The sequence below is a fragment of the Choloepus didactylus genome, chromosome 1, assembly GCF_015220235.1.
Source record: "Choloepus didactylus isolate mChoDid1 chromosome 1, mChoDid1.pri, whole genome shotgun sequence".
In the NCBI taxonomy this organism is placed as follows: domain Eukaryota; kingdom Metazoa; phylum Chordata; class Mammalia; order Pilosa; family Megalonychidae; genus Choloepus; species Choloepus didactylus.
The window spans coordinates 90,561,084-90,583,650 of NC_051307.1; the positions used below are offsets into that span (position 1 = coordinate 90,561,084).

At 44.1% G+C, this 22,567-nt stretch overlaps 1 protein-coding gene across 5 annotated transcripts in view; it reads right to left on the reverse strand.

Annotated features, from left to right (window-relative positions):
- Positions 1–424: 424 nt before the first annotated feature.
- MYLK (myosin light chain kinase) overlaps positions 425–22,567 on the reverse strand; it is a 319,613-nt gene continuing 297,470 nt past the window's right edge. For 4 of the 5 annotated variants that reach the window (XM_037837064.1, XM_037837055.1, XM_037837082.1 and 1 more), the window contains 6 exons: positions 21,828–21,951; positions 15,674–15,826; positions 12,720–12,843; positions 6,894–7,023; positions 5,372–5,503; positions 425–2,479 (listed from right to left, as the gene is read on the reverse strand). In XM_037837064.1, coding sequence (XP_037692992.1) covers positions 2,229–2,479; positions 5,372–5,503; positions 6,894–7,023; positions 12,720–12,843; positions 15,674–15,826; positions 21,828–21,951 — 914 coding nt within the window. In that variant the 3' untranslated portion in view covers positions 425–2,228. The remainder of the gene's footprint in view (positions 2,480–5,371; positions 5,504–6,893; positions 7,024–12,719; positions 12,844–15,673; positions 15,827–21,827; positions 21,952–22,567) is intronic. The other variant, XM_037837074.1, reaches the window with a different exon arrangement.

The window sequence follows — 22,567 nt, forward strand, 5'->3', positions numbered from 1 at the left end:
CAAATCCTTCAATATCAAGACATGGAAAGATGGCACTTGGCTTTCAATAACTAATTGCACCAAAGACACCAATTCAAATGAATCTCTGGTAAATAATTTTGATGATGATGATAATCGTGTTACATGCTAAAAATGCGTCATACAGATTTTAGTATTATGAGGACCTGATACTATAAATATCCTGCTAGAAAAGTAGTTGTACTAAATTGATGCTCGCTAGAAAGTCTGAACTAAATGTATAAATCAGGCAGCCTAGTATAAACAGAACTACAGAGATCATTCTGTTCCTTATAAACCACAACCACATAAGGCAATGCTTTACTTTGATGCAGCACAATGCTTTTAGCTTCCAAAATCTATTTGAGTACTCTACAACTGGTGGCATGGAAAGAAAGAGAAATCTGCAAAGATTGAACAAACAGCATGCACTGTGGTATCCTTTATTTAAAAACTGTGAGTTAACTACAGTTGTAGTGTTCTCATTTACCATTCTGATGGCATAATAAACTGGGAGAATATTAAGACAATTTCAAGAAGGTATTCAGAACTTGTAAACACACATACACACCACACATGCACACGCATACAACATACACACAATTATAGCATAAACAATGAAAAGTGATGGAAAAAAAGCTCTGAATGCTCTAAATCAAATTAAAAACACTTTCTTACAATAAACTGTGACAATACTGTGTCTATTATGGAAAATACTGTAACTTTAAAAAGCAAAAAAAAAAAAGGAAAAATACTGGCAATTTGAAACTAGCAGCAAAAAGCAGATAAAAATAGATTAGAAGATAACATAAGACTAAATAATATCAAAGTTCTCATATTGATACTGTGTAGGATTGCACTGAAGTAATTTAAAATTGATTCTTAAGGAACCATATTTAAAAAGTCCCCTGAAATATTAAATTGCTGTACTTTACAAACAGTGGAAAAGGAAAAGAGTATTTGGAATGTTACACACACATGCGCGCACGCACGCAAAGGAAAATATATTAGGCATCAGTTTATGGCCTTTGCTTATGATCTTCAAAAAGTTTTATAAAGAAAAAATTTAAGTGCCAATGTAGTGAAAGAAAGTAAAAAATTCCTAAAGATGCAAGTCTGAGTGCATTTATCAGGTCTAAGAATATATTTCAAGGTTGGGGTAAGGCATGATTGATGCACATTCAAAAAGAAAACTGTGGAACCCATATAAGTAGAGTTGTCTGGAGAGTGTTTAGAATGAAGATGTGCTCAGACTATCTTGAAGAAGGTTCCATAGTATGTGGTGGTCTACAGCTCTTCATCAGTTGAAATCGTTTCATAGTGGCCAATAAATAAAACTAACCTTTCAGCAAATTGTTTCTTCCATACATTCAAACAAAAAATTTATACCACCCAGAGTTGATGTTATAACAGCACAAACATGAGTCCTGGTTTAAGAAGAAAAGCACATTAGCAAGAATTTTTTTTTCATGGGTTCTTACATAAAAATCTGAAATTGCTAAGATATCTTCAAAGAGGGGATAGGCTTAGTTTTTTTCTTTCTTTTTTTTTTTTTTTAACTGCTTTTGGAAGAAAGGAGAATCTGTTTACCTAAGGAAGCCAGAATCAGCCGTAAGCAGAGATCTATCTTCAGAATCTATGAACTGTCATGTCCTTAGCACTTAAACAGCGAGTTCAGATCTAGGAAAACCAGCAGGTGGAACGGGGGAGAGAAATGAAACGTTCAAACTTCTGCAGTACGCTTTGGAATAAAATGTGCCTTATAAGTTAAAATGGCTCAACTGCTTTCAGAATGAAGTGATGCAGGACTGGGGAAGAACCAGTTCTCTGGAGTCAGGGGCTTTTATCATCAGGGGCCCTTTGGGCTGGGCCCAGAGCCCTCATTTTGGACTTATTTTTCATGAGGGCTTTCTGTTGGAGAATTTATGACTTTGCCTAGATAAATACCTCTTGGTTATTTTCTCTGTAAAATAAATTGGTCGGGGAAGTTAGTGGATTATTTCCCTAAAGGAAATAAAGCTGCACTAAGTGTATCTTAAGGTGCCAGCTAATTCAGATTAATGCCCATGGATAACGCTGCTGCTAGGTTATTAACTTGCTGAATTCTCAACCCCCAAATGGCCTAACTAGATAATCTATCACACTAGGTGCTTTTAATAGCTTGGGTTTTTTGAGCTTTAAGAAATAGTCTTTTCAATATGACTTAGAAACGGCTTCTCTCTGGCTTTGTTTCACTCTTCCTCTTCTTCCTCTCCCCCTTCCCCTTCTCCTTCCTCCATGGTTTCCACAATGAGCTCTGCTGTGCAGGTGGCTTCTCCAAGGCTGTTGACAGCCTTGCAGGTGTACTTGGCGTCATCATCCCCACACACATCGCTAATAATTAAAGAGCAGTTCCCATCCTCATCGTAGTCTATCTGGAAGTGGCGGGACTCCCTGATTGACTGGTCATCTTTGAACCAGACGACCTCGGGGTCTGGGTATCCTGCATCACAGGGAGAGAACACAAGTTGCAGAAACCGTTATTCAAAATTTCTTATCAATCCATGCAAGCAACTCCTAAGTTACCTCTATTGATTAAGGGGGCAAAAGGAAAAAAATTATATTTGCTTTTAGTGTCTATTTTGATAGTTACATTCAAAAATGGGCAAGTATTGTAAGTACTAATATTCAAATCCCCAAAGAGAAATATTTCAAAGTTGTCCCATTTTCCACCCATGTTAAGACATGCCCTTTACCCTACTTCTGACAGAGAAATACTGTCCAAAAAATACAAAGAGAAATACTGCCCCGAGTCCAACTACATACCAGGGCTAAATATCTTCTGGGATGAAAATACCATCTTTAAAAATCTTGTATAAAAGTTTAACTTAATAAATTTAAATAGAAAATAAGAGAGAGAATGGGCACAAGGGATATTTTAGGGGTGATGAAAATGTTCTAAAATTGGATTGTGGTGATGGTTGTACAGCAGTGTAGAGTTGCTAAAAAAATTGAATTGTACACTTAAAATGGTGAATTTTATGTTATGTAAATTATACCTTAATAAAGCTGCTTACAGCTATATAGAGCATAAGTTAGAGGAGCTGATACTACTACTACTTGTCTTAGGCTGCTCCGAAGCAAATAATCTCATTGTTGATAGCTGGAAACTGACCACACTGATTACCCTCATTTTATGCACTAGTCATGTTTCTGCAAAGATCAGCATTAAAAATTTATGAAATAAACACACATATATAATATACATTTAAAATATATAATATATTCTAATTGACTTGCTCCTATATTTTGGAGAAATATTTTTATGGAAAATAATTGTAGCCCCAACCAGAATAAAAATAATACATTAGAAATTAGAACTTAAGAATTGTAACATTCTTTTCAAGTAGAATTTTGTTTTTATCAAAACAGCAGCCATATGTTTTAATTGTCTATCAGAGCTCTAGTCAAAAGTTTAAGCAAATACCAAGGACCTAATCTCAAAGACAAAAATAAGTACAAAGATGATAATCACAATGTTATAGTAATTAAAAAAAAAAAAAAAAAAAAAAAGGAGAAAGGAAGCAACTTCAGAAGACCCAAAGAAAATGGTGATGGTGAGAGTTACAAGCAGTGGCTCCAAAGCATTCAGCAGAAAGCCAAATATGAGAACTTCCACATTATCAAAGGAAGCATATCCATTTGTTTTTCAGTTGAGTGAAAAAAGAAAAATATTATAGTAGGTAAAACCTACTTACCACTGCCTAGACATCCCTGAAGATTAGGAAAGTGATTAAACTAGAGGAAGAGGTAGCAACAGACAAGATGGAATTTAACAAAGGATTATGAATACTGAATATTTATATAATTTTCTTTTTCTTAGTTGCTAGGGTACTAGAATAGCAAGAAGGAAAGAATTGAAATGGTGGAATTGTAACCCATAGCATCCTTTGAAATTTGTTCTATAGCTACTTGCTAAATTATAATGTTAAAGTTATCACCTGTTTGTAAAAATGTTATATTTCCCACTAAGGAAATAACTGAAACTCTGGTACTATAACTCATAACAACTTCGGGAATTTCCTATATATCTACTTGTTAAATCATACTTTGAAAGATATTACTTTTTTGTATATATATAATATTTCATAATAAGGAAATAACTGAAACTGTGGAACTGTAACCTATAATATTTTTTGAAGTTTGCTCTCTAACTACTTGCTAAATTGCACTTGGAAAGTTATCACTTCTATGTATATATGTTATATTCGACAATTAAAAAATATGATTAAAAAACCCATTTATAAGGTATTTGATAATGTAAAGACACAAGAAAAATAGTTTTTTTGTTCCGGACTTTGGATTATTTTACCCAAAAGGCATTATCCAGTCACCTTGCTGGAGAATCTTAATAAGTGGGAGACATGATAGGTTCTGACTTTGCTGCACTGTGCTAGGTGGCCTGGGGAAAGTTGCTTGATAAACTTCTGTGCTGTGTTTGGTCAGACAAAAATGGGAGATACTTCTTCACTCTGCTTGATATATGACAGTCACAGAAATAAAGCAAAGAGGCCTATCTACACTTGCTCTTCTCTTTTTAGAATGTTGCCGTCTCCGGAAACAAAAGCACTTTGTGCCACCACTAGTGCTAATTTCTCAGGTGCTGTGCTAAGATCTCTTACAGGCTCTTGAGCTCCAGCTCACAATTCTATGGCCTCATTCTTCCCAGCAGGCGGAGGAGAGGCTGGGGAGGAGTCTGCAGACTGAGTGGTGTGCCCCAGGCTTGGATCCCAGTCCACACTCTGAAGCCACCGGTGCATGCTCTCTCTTCCTGCTTACCAATCTCATAACTTTTCTCTTTATCTATAACATCTTTAATTCACTGAAAAGATTCCCTCTGTCCCATACCATCGCCTCACAGAATCGACAGCAGCTCAGTGCACTGGACATCATTTTACAGATGAGGTGCAGAATGGTTGCCCATCACCGAAGGCCACTCAGACCCCTGGCGAGCAGCTGTGCTGGCAGCTCCATACCCCGTACCCTGAGTGCCATCCTTCCTTTGGGAGCCTCCTGTGGGCCATTCACATGCTTCCCAGAGGCTTTCAAAGCTCACCTCATTAAACATGTTCCATGGCCAGTTAGGTCTAGTGCAAGAGGGTGACATATCAAACGTGCCCCTATGTATGCCACTGAAGGGCAGTGAGCCTTCAGGAGGTGGGATTTGGGGTGGGGGAAGGGGACGTTAGGACAAACTCCTCCCAACCCAGCTTTCCTCACTGCCTAATTGCTTCCAGGCTGTACAGACTGATATTCCCCCCCAGGGCACACAGTAGTTGACACATCATCTAGCCAATGCCCTTTTGTGGTAAAGGCGAGAACAGCTACGACTTACCTTCAATCTTGCAGTCAAATTTAGCAGCACTTCCCTCCACAACTTCTAAATCACGAATGGTCTTAGAGAAATAGGGTTTTACATGGGGCTTCTCCTCAGCAACAGCCTCAAGGAAAGCTTGGGAAACATCTTCTAGAAGACAGGGAAGAGGATACCAGGTCAATTCTCATTCCTTGTTCTTTTCTCACCTCTAATTTGAAAAGGCTGATTTTTAAAAAGTTGCTACAATTTAGCAAATAATAAAGCTTAGAGAACTGCATCATAGGCATGCCTCTCTCCCGGGGACAGGTTGGCCTGCTGCCAAATCCTTTCTGGTAGAAGAGAGAACTGTGCCTCAGCCTCCCCCCGTCCCTTATGCTGACACATTAAAAAAAAGAAATCATCTTTAAAAAGGATTTTTGGCAGCATTTCATGCTGTTGCAGGATTCAGTTGAGAGGGCAGAACCACACCAGTGCTCCTTTGCCCTCATCCTGCAGCAGGCCCTTCAACCTGCTCCTTAAAAGGGAGGAGCCAGGTCCTACAGGCATTTTCAACTTGACCATGGTATTATTTCCACCACTCATACTGCCTTCATGTTGTTTTACTACACACCAGATTTGGGATTGGTCCAGGGAGGAGCTGAAACTCTGAGGGGCTTCTGTACCCTCTCCCTTGCCTTCGGGTTATTTCTGGGTCACCTGGGGAGCAACAGGTATGGGTCAGGAGAGACCAGGCCCCTGTGCTGCGGACTCTGTCCCCAGCCACTAGGAAGCTCCAGGGCAGCCCATCGACTAGTCCTGCCAATCACCCTACTTTGGTGTACGAAAGGGATCTGACTCGGGCTTCTATCCTGTGGAGATGGAAAGCGCCAGGCAGCAGAGGGAATCTCCACCTAAAGGAGGCACCTTCAAGGAGAAAAGGGTCAGGCTCTGAGTGCATCTAAAGCAGGAAGAGGCCAAGGCCTTCCCTGATCCGTGGATGGGACAGCAGCTCAAACACGGCAGGCAAGTAATGAACCATACTGGTCTCCAGGAGGGGCCCTGCCACTCACTGTCTAGCCAGTTCAAATGACATGCTTCAGCAGCAGGAAAAATGTCAAAGAATATGGCCTACATGAAATAAATTTTTGTCTTAGAAAAAAAAAAAAGATCACAGTGGTAGGATATTTAAAAAACCTACACAACTAAATGTGATTTTTAAATTTTATTTTTTTTATCAATATACAAGGATTACGTTCATAATGAAAATAAAAGGAAAGTTTCAATAAAGCCTTTATTAATTCTTATACAAAATTTGGGAAAAAGATAACTGAAGTCTTTTAGTTCAACTAGACAAATAACTTTCTCTCTGAAGATAGTTAAGCCTATGATTAAACAATTGAAAATAATTACTGGACTTAGTGTTAGGGCAACCTAAAGGTACTTCTGGATTTATCCTTGCAAATTTTATTAAAAAAAGAAAACAGCCTCCCACCCCCACCCTCATCCCCCAACCCTTTCTTTCCCACCAACTGGTCTGAGAAAATCCTCCCAAGCTCCTTACCTTCAGATTCTAGCTTTTCTGCATTGAGTGGGCTGGTCGGTGACCCTGTTGACGATTTCCTGCCACTGAGCCCTGAGATCATTGCCATAGAGGAGAGTCTTCCAATGGCTCTCACAGCATTGCCTGTTTTCTGGAAAAGAGACACTGGGGTTGGACTCAGGAGATGTCCCTGGTTTCAGATGGGCACTGCTAGGTGCTCTGGGGAGAACACCCAGCTCAGGAGAAGCAGCTCTGCTCCCTGAAACGAGGGCCTTCTGTGCTCTGAGGCTCTGCCAGAGTGAGCCCAACCTTGCTCTGCTCAGCACTATCAGCGTGTCAGAAGATGTTCAGAGAATGGAATGGGGCCCTGGAACTGAAGCATGCGTTAATGTGACTAAACAAGGTCAACATGAGACAAAAACTCATTTCATACTGTGCTTCAACTCCCATAAAAGGGATAGTTTATATAAAGCAACTGCAGGCTGAGACAGCTCCAAAGACTTATTGCTGACTGGACCCAGTGGGGCTGTTTCTCATAAAACAATGCTAGTGATAGGATTTCAGTTGTTCAAGAGACTAGTTACCTCTGATCCCACAGGTCCCAAAGCAAAAGTTCCATTGACCTTGGGCAAATCACTTAACCTCTCTGAGCTTCAGTTTCTTTCTCTATATAAGGAGGGGGTTGGATAAAATGATCTCCAAGATCCCATTTAGTTCTGTTTATGATTTAGATACTTAAGAGATTTTGAGAAACTTTCTGGTTGGCCCCAGCACAAGCCTATGGCCGTGCAGTGAGGTACCAGAGAGGTGCTCTTCCCTGATGTACCCTCAGGCATCAAAAAGCACCCGACGAAAATAAAAAGCAATGGCACTTTGCTTTTCTGAGGGACCTTGGAACAGGACAGGATTTCTGCTGAAAAGGATGCCAGGGCTTGAGATGTAACTTCTTGGTTTTGTGAAAACTCTACCAAGCATAGAATTTGGGTCAAGAAATTCCCAGTAATGTAAATTGTGTTGATGTTTCTCACCTTCAGATAGGATTTCCACCCTCCTTTTGTTTAAGGTCAGTAAAAAAAAGATAAGAAAACCAGGGCACAGCCAAGCCCTCCCACCTGTGACACCAAGAAACATCTTTTCTAGGCATCCAGATGGTATGCATCCAGAAGTCACCACGGTCTGCCTGCTTACCCCCTTCTGAGAGGGAAGGAAACAGTCTCTTCATAAGCAAATGGCTTCACTCACTGGCCCTCAAACTGTGCTCACAAAGCCATTTTTCTCCAGAATTAACTTCACACACTCCAGTATTTCAATAAAGTCTCACAATTTTGGACTCTCTGGGAAGCCAGTATGCTTCAGTAAAAATATTATTTCCAAAGTAAAGAACTTCAGGGTGCTTAGGAATCGTACAGAAAAGGCCCCTAGCCCTTTTATGTGAATGTGTGTGTGTGATGTGTACGTGTGCACATGCATGCACGTATGTGCCTGTGGTTGAAGAGGAGACCTACTGCTGCGACCATGACCACTTTTCTGTTTTGGCACCTGCCTCTCTGTTACAGACTATTTTCATGTACTTTGCACAGACATCCCATCTTGCTCTGCCCTCTGCCCACTTGCCTTCTTGCACGCATCACTGCGCGGAATGGGTATGCTTTTAGCCATCTGCTGCCTGGGGAAGTTGGGTCCCTGGGAAAATGAGGTCACTCTGAACAGAACCCAGGATGCGCCACTGTGAAGGTGATCAGGAGGGGAGAAAGGTGAGAGATGATGACCTACCAACTGGACTGTGGGGCAGAGGCCCCGTGGCCCTGCCGAGAATGCCCCTGCAGCCTGCAGAGCACTGGCGGTCTTCCCTGCTCTTCTGAGAAAGGTTGTTCCTGTGATGTCTTTGTAGTGCTAAATGGAGTGTGGAGAGACTCAGAGCTTCCCAGAGGAGCTTATCGTGGTCTCCGGAACAGGTAAGAGTTGGTACAGGCCACACCATTTCCTAATGTCAGACTCTCAGCATCTGTTCTCCTCAGCTCTCTACTTCCTTTCTCCAGCACAGATTGGCTGACCTGGTCCAGGAGTCTCTACCTTGGAGGGCTCATTTCCAAAAAGGGACAGATTAGCTCTCTAACCACTGACTACCATGTGACCTTGTGCAAGTCAGTTCTACTTTTGGTGGCCTCAGTGTCTCTGGCTGTATGATGAGGTAATTGGACTATAAGATTCTAATCTCCCTGCAGCACTGGTCCCCACCGGCCTCTGCTTCACACACACAGAAGGGTTGCAGGGAACATGTCTTCTGAACCCCTGGGCTCCCCAATTCCAGACAGTGGCACCGTGACTGACCAGGACCGTGTCTTCACTTGTATGGTGCAGAGCGGTGATGTCTTTTCCATTTTTAATTTTATTTCTTACAAAAATTACTAATATGAATCTACCAGAATAAGGCAAATGAAAGAGTTAAAATATTTCAGAAGAGGGAGCAAATACATATTAACAAACAAATAGGACACACTTAAGGAGGAATTTTCCATCAAATGGAGATACTCAGCATATAATCTCTAAAACATATAATCTCTATGAGATATATCTCAGCATATAATCTCTAAAACTGTCAATAAAAGTGATGTTTTCATTTAAAAGATATCATATAATCATATAATTATAAGTATATAACCTCTAAAAAAGGGACAAGTATAAGAAGTGCTTAATAAGAAAAATATTTAAAATAATCTTTGGAAACTCATTTATGAAAAACAAAACTTGGTAAGGAACCTATTTGTCAGTACTGGAAAAAGAAATATATCTGCATGTCCTAGTCTTCCAGTTTCATGCCTTTGAGCTGAAAATTGGTTGCTGCTTTACTGACCAAGATCTGTGGAAATTGTGGACAACAAAATAACAAAGTTTCCATTCTTTCATTTCTGTACTTATTTTGAGAAAGCCTCTTTCTTGTTTGTGGGTTGGCTTCCTGTGTTCCAGGTGGGCAGTGCCTATAACAGCATCCCTCCCCTTTGAGAACAAACCTGGATGACCAACCACCCTGGGTTGCCTGGGACTGAGAAGCTTCCCGGGATGCTGGTCTTCTGGTGCTAAAATTGGGACAGTCCCTGACAGCTAAGAGTCTTGAGACTATGATTTTCCCTGAGAAGTGCATAATATCCAAATGTGATGCTAAGAATACTTTGTGCCATACTGAATCAAATGCTTTCTTCCCTATGGGCCTTTGGTCCACACTGCTGGAGTCTTCGTGGATCCCAGAAAACAGGCAGCTGCCAACAGGCCTCCAATTCTTGGTCCTTTGCTTCCAGTTTGCATGTAGAAGCCTTGTTATCCTGCTCAGCTTTCCCATTTTAATAACATGCTATCAGAATAACTTCATTCTAAAATCAATAACATGATTAGTCACCTAACCACAGCCTTGCTTGTAGGGATTTGTTATTATGTAATGTCTTTTCTCCTAGGGCTATTTATGGCAACTACACCAGAACAGTAACAAGGTACAGTCTCTCATGCACCTGTGGAGAGTTACTGGGCCACCTGTGCCTGTCTCGCCCCCTCTCCCTCCAGCATGTTCTAGCCCACTGGATTCCACTCCCCACCAACAGGCCCAACCACATAGGGCCTTGATTGCTCCAAGAGGGAGCACTTATTCCAGGGGAGCTGTTGCTACTGGGGAAAGGGAGCTAATGTGCTGGTGTCTGGAGCTAAAATGTGAAAAACGTTTTCCTAAGGAAGCAATAACACAAGCTGGTTCGATGCAGCTTAACTATTACCTGTGAAATTATGTTCCAGGTACCTTCTGTGTTAAATGGAATTTTGTGGGCTACTATTGTAAGCAACCTTATGAAACCTGGCCACTATCTTCATGGAAAAGTTATTCCCAAATGCTGCCACCTATATTAAAAAGTGAAATTGAGGTTCCTTCTCTGAATTCTACCCTTCTGCTTCCCACTTCCAGAAAACACAATGGTTAATAGCATTGTAAATAAGAAAAAAAAATTTTAAGTTATTAAAATATCAGCACAAATTATGGTTGTTTATTTTTCTCTGCACCTATCCTTGGGTTTAGGTACCATCCTGCGATGTTCCAATCGTTTTAGATAGTCTGAGGTGACAAGGCTTCCCTTTATCCCAGAGCCTCATCCAAGCAAAATCCAGGTGGACTCTGCTCTGTGGAGTCCACCCAACCACCCTACTCTCTCCAGAAACACCATCTCTTTGGGATCTACTGACCACAGGATTATTAATAAAGCCAGCCTTTGATTTTGTTTTTTTTAAAGAATATTTGCTCCTCCAATTTCATTGGATCCAAATGGCATCAGAGGGTAAGCAGCACAGGTGGTCCAACTCTCGCCCCACACCTGAGGACGGCTGGGCTCCCCTAAACCTCAGTCAACTGAGAACTGACTCCCACTGGGAAGACTTCCGGCTGGGAGAGTAGCTTCTTGAGCCCGCACACCTGTGGTCCCTCCACCCTTGCTGCCGCCCTCAATCTGTGTGTGAAGCTCTTCCTTTGGAGGGAATCGTGGTATGGTCACTGTGTGTGGCAAATTACCCATGTCCCAGTTGCCCCTAAAACGTCAGTCTCCTTGCCCAGCAGACAAGTCCATCTCCCACTTCTGGACCTTCTCCTGCACTGGGGCTGTTATTCCCTTTTCTCCAGCCCCTTTGCTCCATGCCCAGTTTCAAAATCCCACCCCTGGGGGCATTTCCTCATAACTACATCCAAGTCTGGTTGCAACAGGCTCTGTTCTCCACTCTGCACTCACATATATGGTTATGGAGAGCTATACTGATAGTTTGTAATTCTTGGTGTGTGCTATGTCCTTTTATGTCTCTTTGCTTCCCTTCCCCATCATACTATACATTCCTTGTGTATTGGAATTGCGTACCCTCCAGGAGCCCAGTCATTTTATAATAGTAATAATGATAAAAATAATAAAACACATGATGATGATGATGATAATTACTCTGTGATTTGGGGTGGCAATTTTATCCTTCTTGCTATCAGAGGCATTTTTGTGTTGTTAAGGCTGTGTACTTTGGAGCCAGGCTCTAGGTTTGAATCCTGGCTTTCCTACCTACTAGCTATGTGATCCCGGGAAAATTTCCTGATTTTTCTCTGCCTTGGTCTGTTAAATGGGGATAATAATAGTACTTGCCTCATAGGATTACGATTTAATGCATAGAAAGTGCTTTGAATCACCCCTGACATGCTGTCAGTCCTCAATACTTACTAGATACTATTATCATTTTTTTAACACTTAATATGCATAGGCATTGTGCTAAGGGTTGTACGAAGATTATCTGATTTAATGCTCACATGAATGCCATGAAGATGGTACCACTAGTATCTCCACTTTACAGATGAGAAAATGAAGGCTTGACAAAGTTAAGTCCAAATACATGTAGCTGGTAACAAACAACCTCCTCAGTGGGTGGTGGAGGAACCGTGTCTTTCTCTTTAGATCCCTGTAATGAAATGTATGACCATGACACTACCTTTAAAGGAGATCACCTCAAGGTGATATTGCTCATCCTTAGTCATGAAGACATGAAATAACAGGGGCCTAACCTGGTGAGAGCCGGGCTGCAGGAGCTGCCCTTACTGGTCCTTCTGGAACAAAGCTGAACAGGATTGGAGAGACAGTTGTAGCCAAGAAATTGATTTCCTCTAAGCAATGTTCAGGGCCAGTAAGTGGACTGAGTGCAACACTGTTCCTGAATCAGCTGCCTAAATTGGTCTCAGACTATTTCAGAAACAAATTTAAACTTTTCTGGAATGAGTCTAGGGCAAGTTGGCTTGAATAAAGCAAATATGAGGAGCAACATCCCAGTCCAAAATGTCGCCTGAATTACCTGCCATTTCCTTCTTGCCATGTACTTCTTCATCCGGTCCTTGGAGAGCTTCTTGGCCTCCATGTTCTTGGTGTCTTTCATTAGCCATGGATGCTGAAGGCACTGAGTGCAGTCCAGGCGGTTCCTGATGGAGGCAGAGATCAGAGGATTTCTGAGCAGGAGGGGACCTCAGAGACCACTAGTCAGATCAGAAATGGTCACACAGGACTCCCCACTCCCAGTCCATCTACCATGACCAGGGCACTGCGCTCTCAGCCTTCTCCCCCTCTTGGTCTGGGTGGTACTGATTAGACCCAGCATAGGCCAGTGTTGAGGAGGCTTAACCTCTAAGGAAGTAACTGGAGTTCTGTGACCCGCCCTTGGGGTCTAGGCAGGGCAAGTGCTGGAGGGCAGACGTGTCCGGGAACAGATGGCATCATATCCAGGGTGGGTTCATTCAGCTGGTCACAATGGGGCTGAGGGCTAGGAGAGCGGAGAATGATACTCGGGGCCAAAACCACAGAGAATCAATGAATTCTCATGTCTTCGTAAATGATCAAGTACCAGGTTTTTCCTGTTATGACTTAAAGATGTATGTCCTCCATATAATCCATGAAATATGATAAACCTAGAACTGCACTGAGACTTATTTCATCTTTCTGAGAACCGTGGGAATCTAGAATTATTTCAGGATCTTCATCATAAACCATAATTGTAATAAGCCCAAAGAACCAAATGCTAACATGCATAAAAAAATGACTGGAAAGTAGTAAGTATAACAAAATAGTAGTGATATTTAGATAAAGAGATTACAGATGATTTCATTTTCATATTTTCTTCAAATTTTCTACAATTTAGATGTATTACTTTTATAATAAAAAAAATTTCAAAAAGTGTTGATTGATGGAGATTTCTAGTTGAAGACAGTCTATGTAAACGAGTTTCTGAAAATCTAGTGCCTTGATCTATTTGCATAAGATCAGTCCTTTGGTGAGTCCATTTTATGAGCACAGAGATGCTCAACACAGTCTATTACTGACTTAATTCAAGGTCAGATAAGAAAATAGAGTGTACATATAATACCTTGATTACCAAATCCTGGATGAACAGAGTGTGATTAACAAAAGTCATCCTTGGACCAAAGCTATCAGGCGGGAGGAATCTATCTCCCTGAGGCACTTTGGGAGTGGGGGATCCCCCTGAGAGTGAAAGGGGATCTAGATACCCCACAGCCTCTGTGTTCCTCCTGGGTCATGCCTACTTCTGACACAAAGACTGTCACAGATTAGATACCTATTTGGGATGATGGAAATGTGTTGGTAATGGATGGTGGTGACAGTAGCAAAACATTATGAAAAGAATTAACAGCACTGAATATTTGAATGTGGTTAAAGGGGAAATTTTAGGTCATATATATGTCACCAGAATAAAAAAAATTTTTTAAATCCATGGGACTGTACAACACAACTGTGAACCCTAAGGTAAACCATAGACTAGAGTTAATAGCACAATTATAACAAATGCACCACACTAATGCAAGGCGTTAATAATAGGGTGGTATATGGTATATGGGAGCCACATATTTTATGCATGATTTCTATAAACCCACAACTTCTCTCTCTAAAAGCAAAAATGTTGAAAGATTTCACTGTCAAGGAGTATGGAAAGCAACATCTGGGGAGTCTGGCTTGGAGACGGTTAAAAAGTCTGAGAGGTGAGTGGAATACCAGACAGAGCCATTTAAGAGATCCTCCAGCATCACTGCTTTAGCAACTATGCTCTCCTGTCCCAAACAGCCTTGGTGGGGTCTACGGACCAGGCAGAAACGGCAAGAACTACAGCACTGAAGTCACCTGGCTGAATGCAGTGGCTCCTGCTCTGCCCTTCCCACCCTCTGACATACCACCTATTTCAACACCACCCTTCTCTGACAAACCTTGTAACTTCTCCCTCTTGCCAAATAGGATTCCAAGCCTCTGGGGCCACGCCCTGCCTAATCTGGTCACCTGACTACAGAGCGGATGAGGGGCCCAATGGGCCAGCCTCTCACCTGATGCGTCCTTCCCCAGGGCATGTCAGCTCTCCCTACACCCTCATAGCCCCTCTCACCTTCTGGCTTTGATTTAGCTGGTTCTCCTCACCAGGAGAATCCTCACCAATTAATTCTGTCTAGCCACACCCAAAGCCTACCTCAAATCTCACCTCCTCTGCTCTCCTGTTGGTGTTATGTGACCTTGTCACACAATATCTGGCCACCTACACACCTGGGCACACCCTCCTCCTTTGTTCACCACTGGTTTTTGTATTCACCCATCCTCGGTGCTCAGGCAGCCCAACAAGGCAGAGGTGGGTAACCCTGCAGTCTGCACTGTTTTGGGGGGTAGAGCCAGAGTTGGGGGGAGGGCTGAGCCCAGGGGCCTGGGATCACAACCTAACCCTGGTCAGTGCTAGAAGGCATATGGATATATTCAGGCAGGCAGTTCTTAAAGAATTTAACTATGAAACAAGTACCAAACCAGAATAATCTATAATCGGGGGAATGATCATGACCTACAAATAGGTTCTAAGAAAGCCTCTGTCATCTGCTCCTGCTTGTTGAAAGGATATTTTGCCTGCAGCCCCCCAGGTCTCTGAAGAGGGGCTGAGGTTTCACTAGGGCTCCTTACAGGCCGTGATCACACATAAAATAAAAGGTGCCATCATGATTTGACAAGTTGTTCCACCCCATGCAAGTCTCTCGGTCAAGTACGGCTTTTCAAGCCAGGTTTTTGCTCTTCTAAAGACTGGGAATGTCTAGCACCAGGGCGATGCCACCCCTGGCCCCTCCACACACGCATTTGGGCTGGGTCCCTCCCCTGCTCGCGCTGCACCAGCACTGGCAGAGAGAGGAGCCTCAACCGGCCAAGGAAATCCCTGCCTCCCCCACCAGTCCAGGGAGCAGGGAAGCTGAAAAGACTGAAATCTCAACTCATTACTTCATATCTTTCTTTAGCAAATTGCTGATAAAATCCTTGGCATCGTCAGAGATCTCATCAAAGGCCTCGTCATCGAAGTCCCAGGTGGCTGAGGTAACGTTGGCTAAAGTTTCATTATCGTTGTCACCCATGAATGGGGAAAGTCCACTGACCCTGGGGAGATAAGAGCGGGAGAGCAGTGAGAACTGGCAGAGAGGGGAGAAGGCATCTCCTCCACCCCCAAGGGAGTGCTAAGCGAGGTCAAAGGTGAAGGCTGCAAGCCTCTGCAGCCCCGGATTCAGCTGTGTGGCCCTCACACCCACCTTTCCTCCCACCCATGGAAAGACAAAAAGGGTGTGGCTCCCCAGAGGCTCTGGGCCCCCAGCTTTCCATAGTCTCTGCGTCTTTTTTGTGGTATCCTCTGCCTCTTGACACCTGCCTGAGGCTGATGTGGAAGGTGTTTCCTTTCGGGACTTTTGCCACTCGGTTATGCAACTCCAAAGCCCAGGTTGGAACGCTGCCGTCCGCAGAGCCTTCTCCAAGTCCCCAGGTGGAGCGAGCCCTTTCCCCCTGGTGCTCCTGCCCCCTCACTGTGGACTGGTCACTTGGTATAGGAAGTGCCACGGCACCTTCTGTCCCGTCCCTTCCACCGCTCATCTTCACACATCTTCGGCACCAAGAGGACTGAAGGTGATGCTCAGCAAGTGTGTGCTGCATAGACGGAGGACTTTGAAACAGCAAGTGTGTTTGGTTGTCTATTTACACATGAGTTCAGTGCATCAGAGGCAGTGAGGCCAAACTAGAAAGCTTCTCTAAGAGGAAAGAGCATAACCAAGTCTTTTCACTCGCTGGGTGACCTTGGGCAGTTCACCTAATCTCTGTGTGAGTTTCTGCCTCTGTAAAAGGGGGAACCTATTACTACAGGGTGTCACTCATCACCATAATCACCATCATCATTGCAATCATCACGGCAGCAAATGTGTATCAAACATTTACTGTGTGCCAGGCACTGGGTAAAGAGCTAAAATAGGTTAACTCATTTAATATTAACACTACCCTGTAACACCGGCAACTCTTATCCTTTCCTTTTACAGATGAGAAAACGGAGGCACAGAGTAGGATTAAATAACCTGCCCAAGGGTTCACAGCCAGTGAGACTTGAACCCAGGTGTCTGTCTCCAAAGCCTTTCCTCTTTATACTAACATTTCTGTGAAGATAAATCCATCGTAGGGATGAGCACCGGCACAAGGTCTTATCCATGGGAAGGAGCTCAGTCCATGACCCTAGAGATTTTACAGTTTTCCTGGGTCACCTCCACTGCCTTCGCAATCTGTGATCTCAGGAATGACTCATTTTATCAGTAGCTTAAGCCAAACAAAATTTGGAAGGTAAAGTTCTCTTGCATGTCAAACCCAAATAGGGCAGATTTTGAGCTTGCTGGCATCACCTCTCACCTCTGTGCACCTCATCCTCAGATCAACCCCCTCCACCGCGCCCTCCATTCATCCTGACCCAGGGCTGGCCTCACAGGCCTGCGACTTGTGCAGTCATGGGGGGCCCAGCCCTCAGAAGGGCCCCTGCTTGGTTTCATGCTCTGTTTCTGCAGAAATGCTTCACAATTTTTGAACAAACGGGTCTGCCTTTTGATTTTGCGATGGACCCCACAAATTATGTGGCTGGTCCTGCTCTGACCCCCACCTCTGAACCCTACAAGATGGATCTGGGGCCCTCATGCCATCAGCCTCCCATGTTAAGGCTTTACTAACACCTCTTTCCCAGAGTCCTTATGAATTCATCATCATAAACAATAGCGCAAACCTTCTGCAGTTGTTCTACCATTTGAAGGGCCTCAGTTTATTAAATAAACCCACGTCTAACACCAAGTTTTGTAAAGCCAAACCCACTTTAAATATCATGAGCAAAGCTTCCCCTGGGAGGAACCCTGTGGCAGAAACTTTTTAGAGAAAAGAAAGCTTTTGCAACGTGAATTATTCACCCTTATCAACACATCTGTGTTTTTGAGTAACAGATTTTTGCATGTGGCATTTTCATAAGGAAGGCACTGATTTATGTTTTAAGAAGGCACAGAGATATTCATTCTCAGTCATATCACAATGAGGGAAGGGTGGCAGCTCATCAGTTCCTGAGTCTGTGTTGTTATATACAACTCCATTCCCTGCTCCAGGCCTCACTGGGCTAGAACTCTTAGGGACCTCCTAGTTTTTGGGGGCTCTGCAATCCTGCGTGGCCTCTTTTTGCAAACCCCACCAAGAAGCAGCCTGAGTCCTGCTTGTCAGCTACCCTGCTTCCTTTTGTCTTTTACATTTTCCATTTGAAACAGAGTGGGGGAAAGTCCTGTAGCACTGCAAAAAATCGCAGGAATGGCAAACAGTCCTGCTGTGGAATGCTGAAAGATCCCTTTCTGCAAACCTCTTTTCCTAATTAGGAACTGTAATCCTGCAGAGATAGGTCTCCACACTCAGGGAATGCCTTCTCGCCTTTGCCCTCTGGCGCGCTTCCTTCCTGGCAGCCTGTTCTATCTGAAATACTCTGGGTGTTCTGGCTGGCTCGGCGCCGGCTCAAGTTCCCCAGCATTCCCCTTATTAAAGAGCGGGGCTCTAAATTGAAACATGGAAGCTGTGCCAAGTGTGGCGGCGAGGAGAGCGTTTGCATTTTAGTGATGCTGTTTGCTGGGATCTTGCAGGATTTTTTTTTTTTTTTTTACTTTCTTTTTTGGACTTTTTCTATGTTATTAGAATTTGTGTAAGGATGATTTATCTCTTTTATGAAAGACAGTCATTATTTGTTAATAATTAACCAATCAACAAACATAATAACCATAATATTACAAACACAACTATTCACCTCTTCTCCTAATACTACCTAGTCTTTATCAATGGATTTATCTGGCTTTCACTGAACTGTAATAGGTATGGGATATTCTCAGAGGCTCTACTTTTCCTTCACTTAACATTGTCTTATATAGACATTTACAAATACACAGAGTCTTCACATTCATTTTGAATGGTCAAATATCAGTCGGCTGGAAAGGTCATGAGTACAGCGAGTTCTAATTTCTTAATCACCCCTTGCGGCAGATTTCTCTCATGCCAGAACAGTCAGGTGAGAGGGGAGTACAAAAATGCCTCTTGGAGTACACCTTCCACATTGTCTGTCAAGTAACATGCAGATGACCGTGCTGCATGAGTGGCCAGCTAAGGGGCACACATCTGCAAGCATACTTGAGTGGCCTAGGAAGGCCTAGTGGAGAGATCCTAGAGGGCTGGGGCAGGCTCCACAGGAAGAGCTGAGTATCATTTTGTGCCATGGCCTGAGAAGCAGAGGCCTGGAGTTTAGTCATATTAACCATAGCCTCATCCCCTGAAGAGCAAAACATGAAGTTGGTGGCTGGTAGGAGCAGGGAGCCTGGAGGCTGCAGAAGCTGGGATCTGAGAGCAGCAGGGAGGACAGGGACAGCACTGGGTGGGGAAGGAAGAGGCTCCCGGTTCCCTCTGAAGAGTCTGGTATTCAAGCCTCTGTATGAGCAGGCGCCCCGGGGCTCAGGCAACCTGGGACTGCTCTTCCAGCTGGCCAGACTGCTGTCCCCGCAAGTCAGATCCGGGATGAGGTGGCTCCAAATCTCTGGAGCATGGCAGGGGCTCAACAAATGGGCTGAAACGGGAGGGCTGTGGCCCTGGGCCCAGTCAGGAAGATGGTAGGGAAGAGAACATGGGGCAGTAATTGCTTCTTTACTCTGGTTTGGGGGAAGGGAGTAGGGATGAGGGTGGAGCATGGAGAAGGGTTTTGGTCCCCTCCAAGCAGTAAGGGAACACCAAGTCCTCAGGAAATGATAGGAGAGGGGGAAAGTCTTAGAAAATGAGGCGTGGATTATCATTTCTTCTCACTGAAGCGTGGCCTAGAGTTCCCCATCCTGTCCTCTCTCCTCCTGACAGAACCCAAATGGCTATTGCTAACCTTGGGTGACTGCAGGAGGTTCACAAAATCTAGTATCTCCCTTCAGAGTAAGGGATGAGAGGGGAGAGCCTCTGCAACCCCACCTATGCCATCCCCCTGCTGGTTCGAAAACCAGTGTCTCCAGCCCCAGGATAGGATGTGCCCCCATCCCCGCCATTGGGCTGGGGGTGGAGTTTCAGGCAGTGCATACCATCTCACCCTCTTCAGCATCATCTCACCTTCTTCAGCTCATCTCACCCTCTTCAGCTCCCTGGCCCCAGAAAGGAGATTGAGACAAAGGAGGAAGGTGGCCCTGACAGGGACTGTCAGACGGACAACCAAGCTCCCGAGAGAGGGCCGCCAAGAGAAGCAGGGCTAGAGGAAGCAATCTGGTTGGCCAAATCCTGTTTTTAGCACCATATGCTCTGCCTGGAGCCCTAGCTGGAAAGGGGAACTCTCAGACCTCCACCTCCACTGGCACAGTCAGCCTGGGAAAGTTCCTGAGGGGCCCGTGGTGTGGATCCAGGTGCCAGGCTGCTGGGGAGACTGCAGGATGCTGTGGGGCTGACCCTGAGCGGGTCTCAGCTGCCCCTCCACTGCCCCCTGCCACACACAGCTCTCCTCCCTCTTGGTTGGCATCCCCCATCAATATGCCTTCAAGCTGGGACTCCCATTCGTCAGAATTATTATTTTCCCCTCAATTTCAAAAAAGTCTTCCCTGTTAATCTTGAAAGCAGAGTAACATATTGCCCAAATCCTAAATACCATGTTCCTCCACCTAAAAGAATTTTAATTTTAAAATAAAGTGTTCTTCTTAGATGAAATATCTAGAATAAGCAAATTCACAGAGACAGAAAGTGGATCAGAGGTTACTAGGGAGGGAGGAATGGGGAGTTATTGCTTAATGGGTACAGAGTTTCTGTTTGGGTTTATGCAAAAGTTTTGATAATGGATGGTGCTGATGGTAGCACAACACTGTAAATATAATTAATGCCACTGAACTGTACACTTAAAAATGGCAACTTTTATGTTACGTACATGTTACCACAATAAAAAAATTTTAAATCATCTAATCACAGATTTTTTTGGGGAAAAAAAATTTTATTTTTAATTTATTTTTAAAATTTTATTTTTTGTCTATTCAAGTTTCCAATTTTGTCCAATTCATAAAGATTTTTTTCTATTAGCAAAAGAATAAAATGCTCTTAAGACCCAGTAATTCTAGTTCTAGATTATATATCTGACAGAAAATAAACATGTTCACCAAGAGACATGTACCAGGGTATTTGTAATACCTCAAACTGGAAACTATTTGAAAGTCCATCAGCATGGAATGGCTAAATACCCTGGGTTATATTCACACAATGGAATACGATATAGTACTGAGAATGAGCAATCTACCACTAAACATTATAACATGTCACCCTAAGTCAGACTCTTCTTTCTGTATGATTTCATTTATATAAAGTTCGAGAATAGGCAAAACTAATCCTCGGCATTAGACACGAGGACAGTGGCTCCCTGAGGGTTAGTAACAGGGAGGGGCCCCAGGAGGGCTTCTGGGACCCTGGTAGTGATCGGTTTCTCCATCTGGGGTGTGTCCACTCTGTGAGAATTTATTGAGCAGTCTGGTCGCTGTCCTGTCCCTGGAAAGTAGGGAGACCAGGTGTCCTGGTTTGCATGGGACCATCCCCATCTCAGCACCGTAACCTTGGAAACCTGTCGCCCTGCCAGGGCTGTGGGAAGTGGGCAGCTACATGAGCTTCCTCGGCCCCAATCACCTCGATGCACTGGGGCAACCTGGAACTTGTCAGAAATGTGGAATCTCAGGCCCCCAGAACTTCCAAATCAGAATCTGCAATTTAAGGAGATGCCTGGGTGATTCATACATGTTAATATTTGCTAAGCACTGATCCAGGCGGGGTAGGCTACATGTTGCAGCCACAGTTCCCACCCTCATGACCAAAGGCCCCTGGCTGGCCAGCTCTGGGGACAATGTGGGACTGAGCATGTGGATTTTGGTGTGTGGAGCTAAATGCTCCTACAGATGGGAAAGCAGGCTTCTGACCTCATAGGAGCATAGGAGCACGGTGGCTGGCTGAGAGGGGACAGTGACCCTCAGTTGCAACCCAAGTGAGCTGGACTTACCCTCCCACAACGTTGAGGGGCAGCCTGTTCTCGGGCCCCTCCTCCCCACCCCGTATGCACCCCAGGACTCACAGGATATAGCAGATGACCCCGATGCTCCACATGTCTGTGGCGTAGCCAATGGGCTCATAGTTGATGACTTCAGGAGCAACGAACTCAGGGGTGCCAAAGAGAACCTTCAGAGATCCTGCATTCTCTGTAACCAGGATGGAAAGGATCAATCACCAGAACAACATGGAGCCAGCTCACAAAAGGTGCTTCCCTTGTCCGTGTGTGGGCCCCCATCCAGGGAGGGACACGGGGGCTCAATCTTCATGTGCTCTCCGTCTGGAGAAGGGCGCAGAGACGTTGGCTGGTCCATGACATGGATAAGCCAGACACCCATCCTGAGCAGGGTGGGGAGGAGGAGGGGCTGCTATAGCATCTGTGGAATGATTCCCCTGAAAGATCTTTTTGTTTGTGGGTCTGTCTTTCCCTGGTTCTCTGCGGTGGAGACTGTGACTTATTCTTAATAATACTTTTAAACATTCACTGACTGGTTACTATGTTCTATGTCCATGCTGCCTGCTTTACAGGGATTTTCCTACCTAATATTCTCAACAGCTCTAAGAGGTAGGGGTGATGCCCAGTATACCGAGAGGGGAGTGGGCCCAGGGCAGTGAAGTGATTTATGCCCCCCCTCCCCACCCCACCCCAGTTTATAAGTGGTAGAGGCAGGACTTAATCCTCTGCAGGGAGGACAGTAGGGGCACTTAACCCCAACCTGGTACCTCTTGTTCACCAAGGACCAGAGAGGCCCTTCATATGTGCGA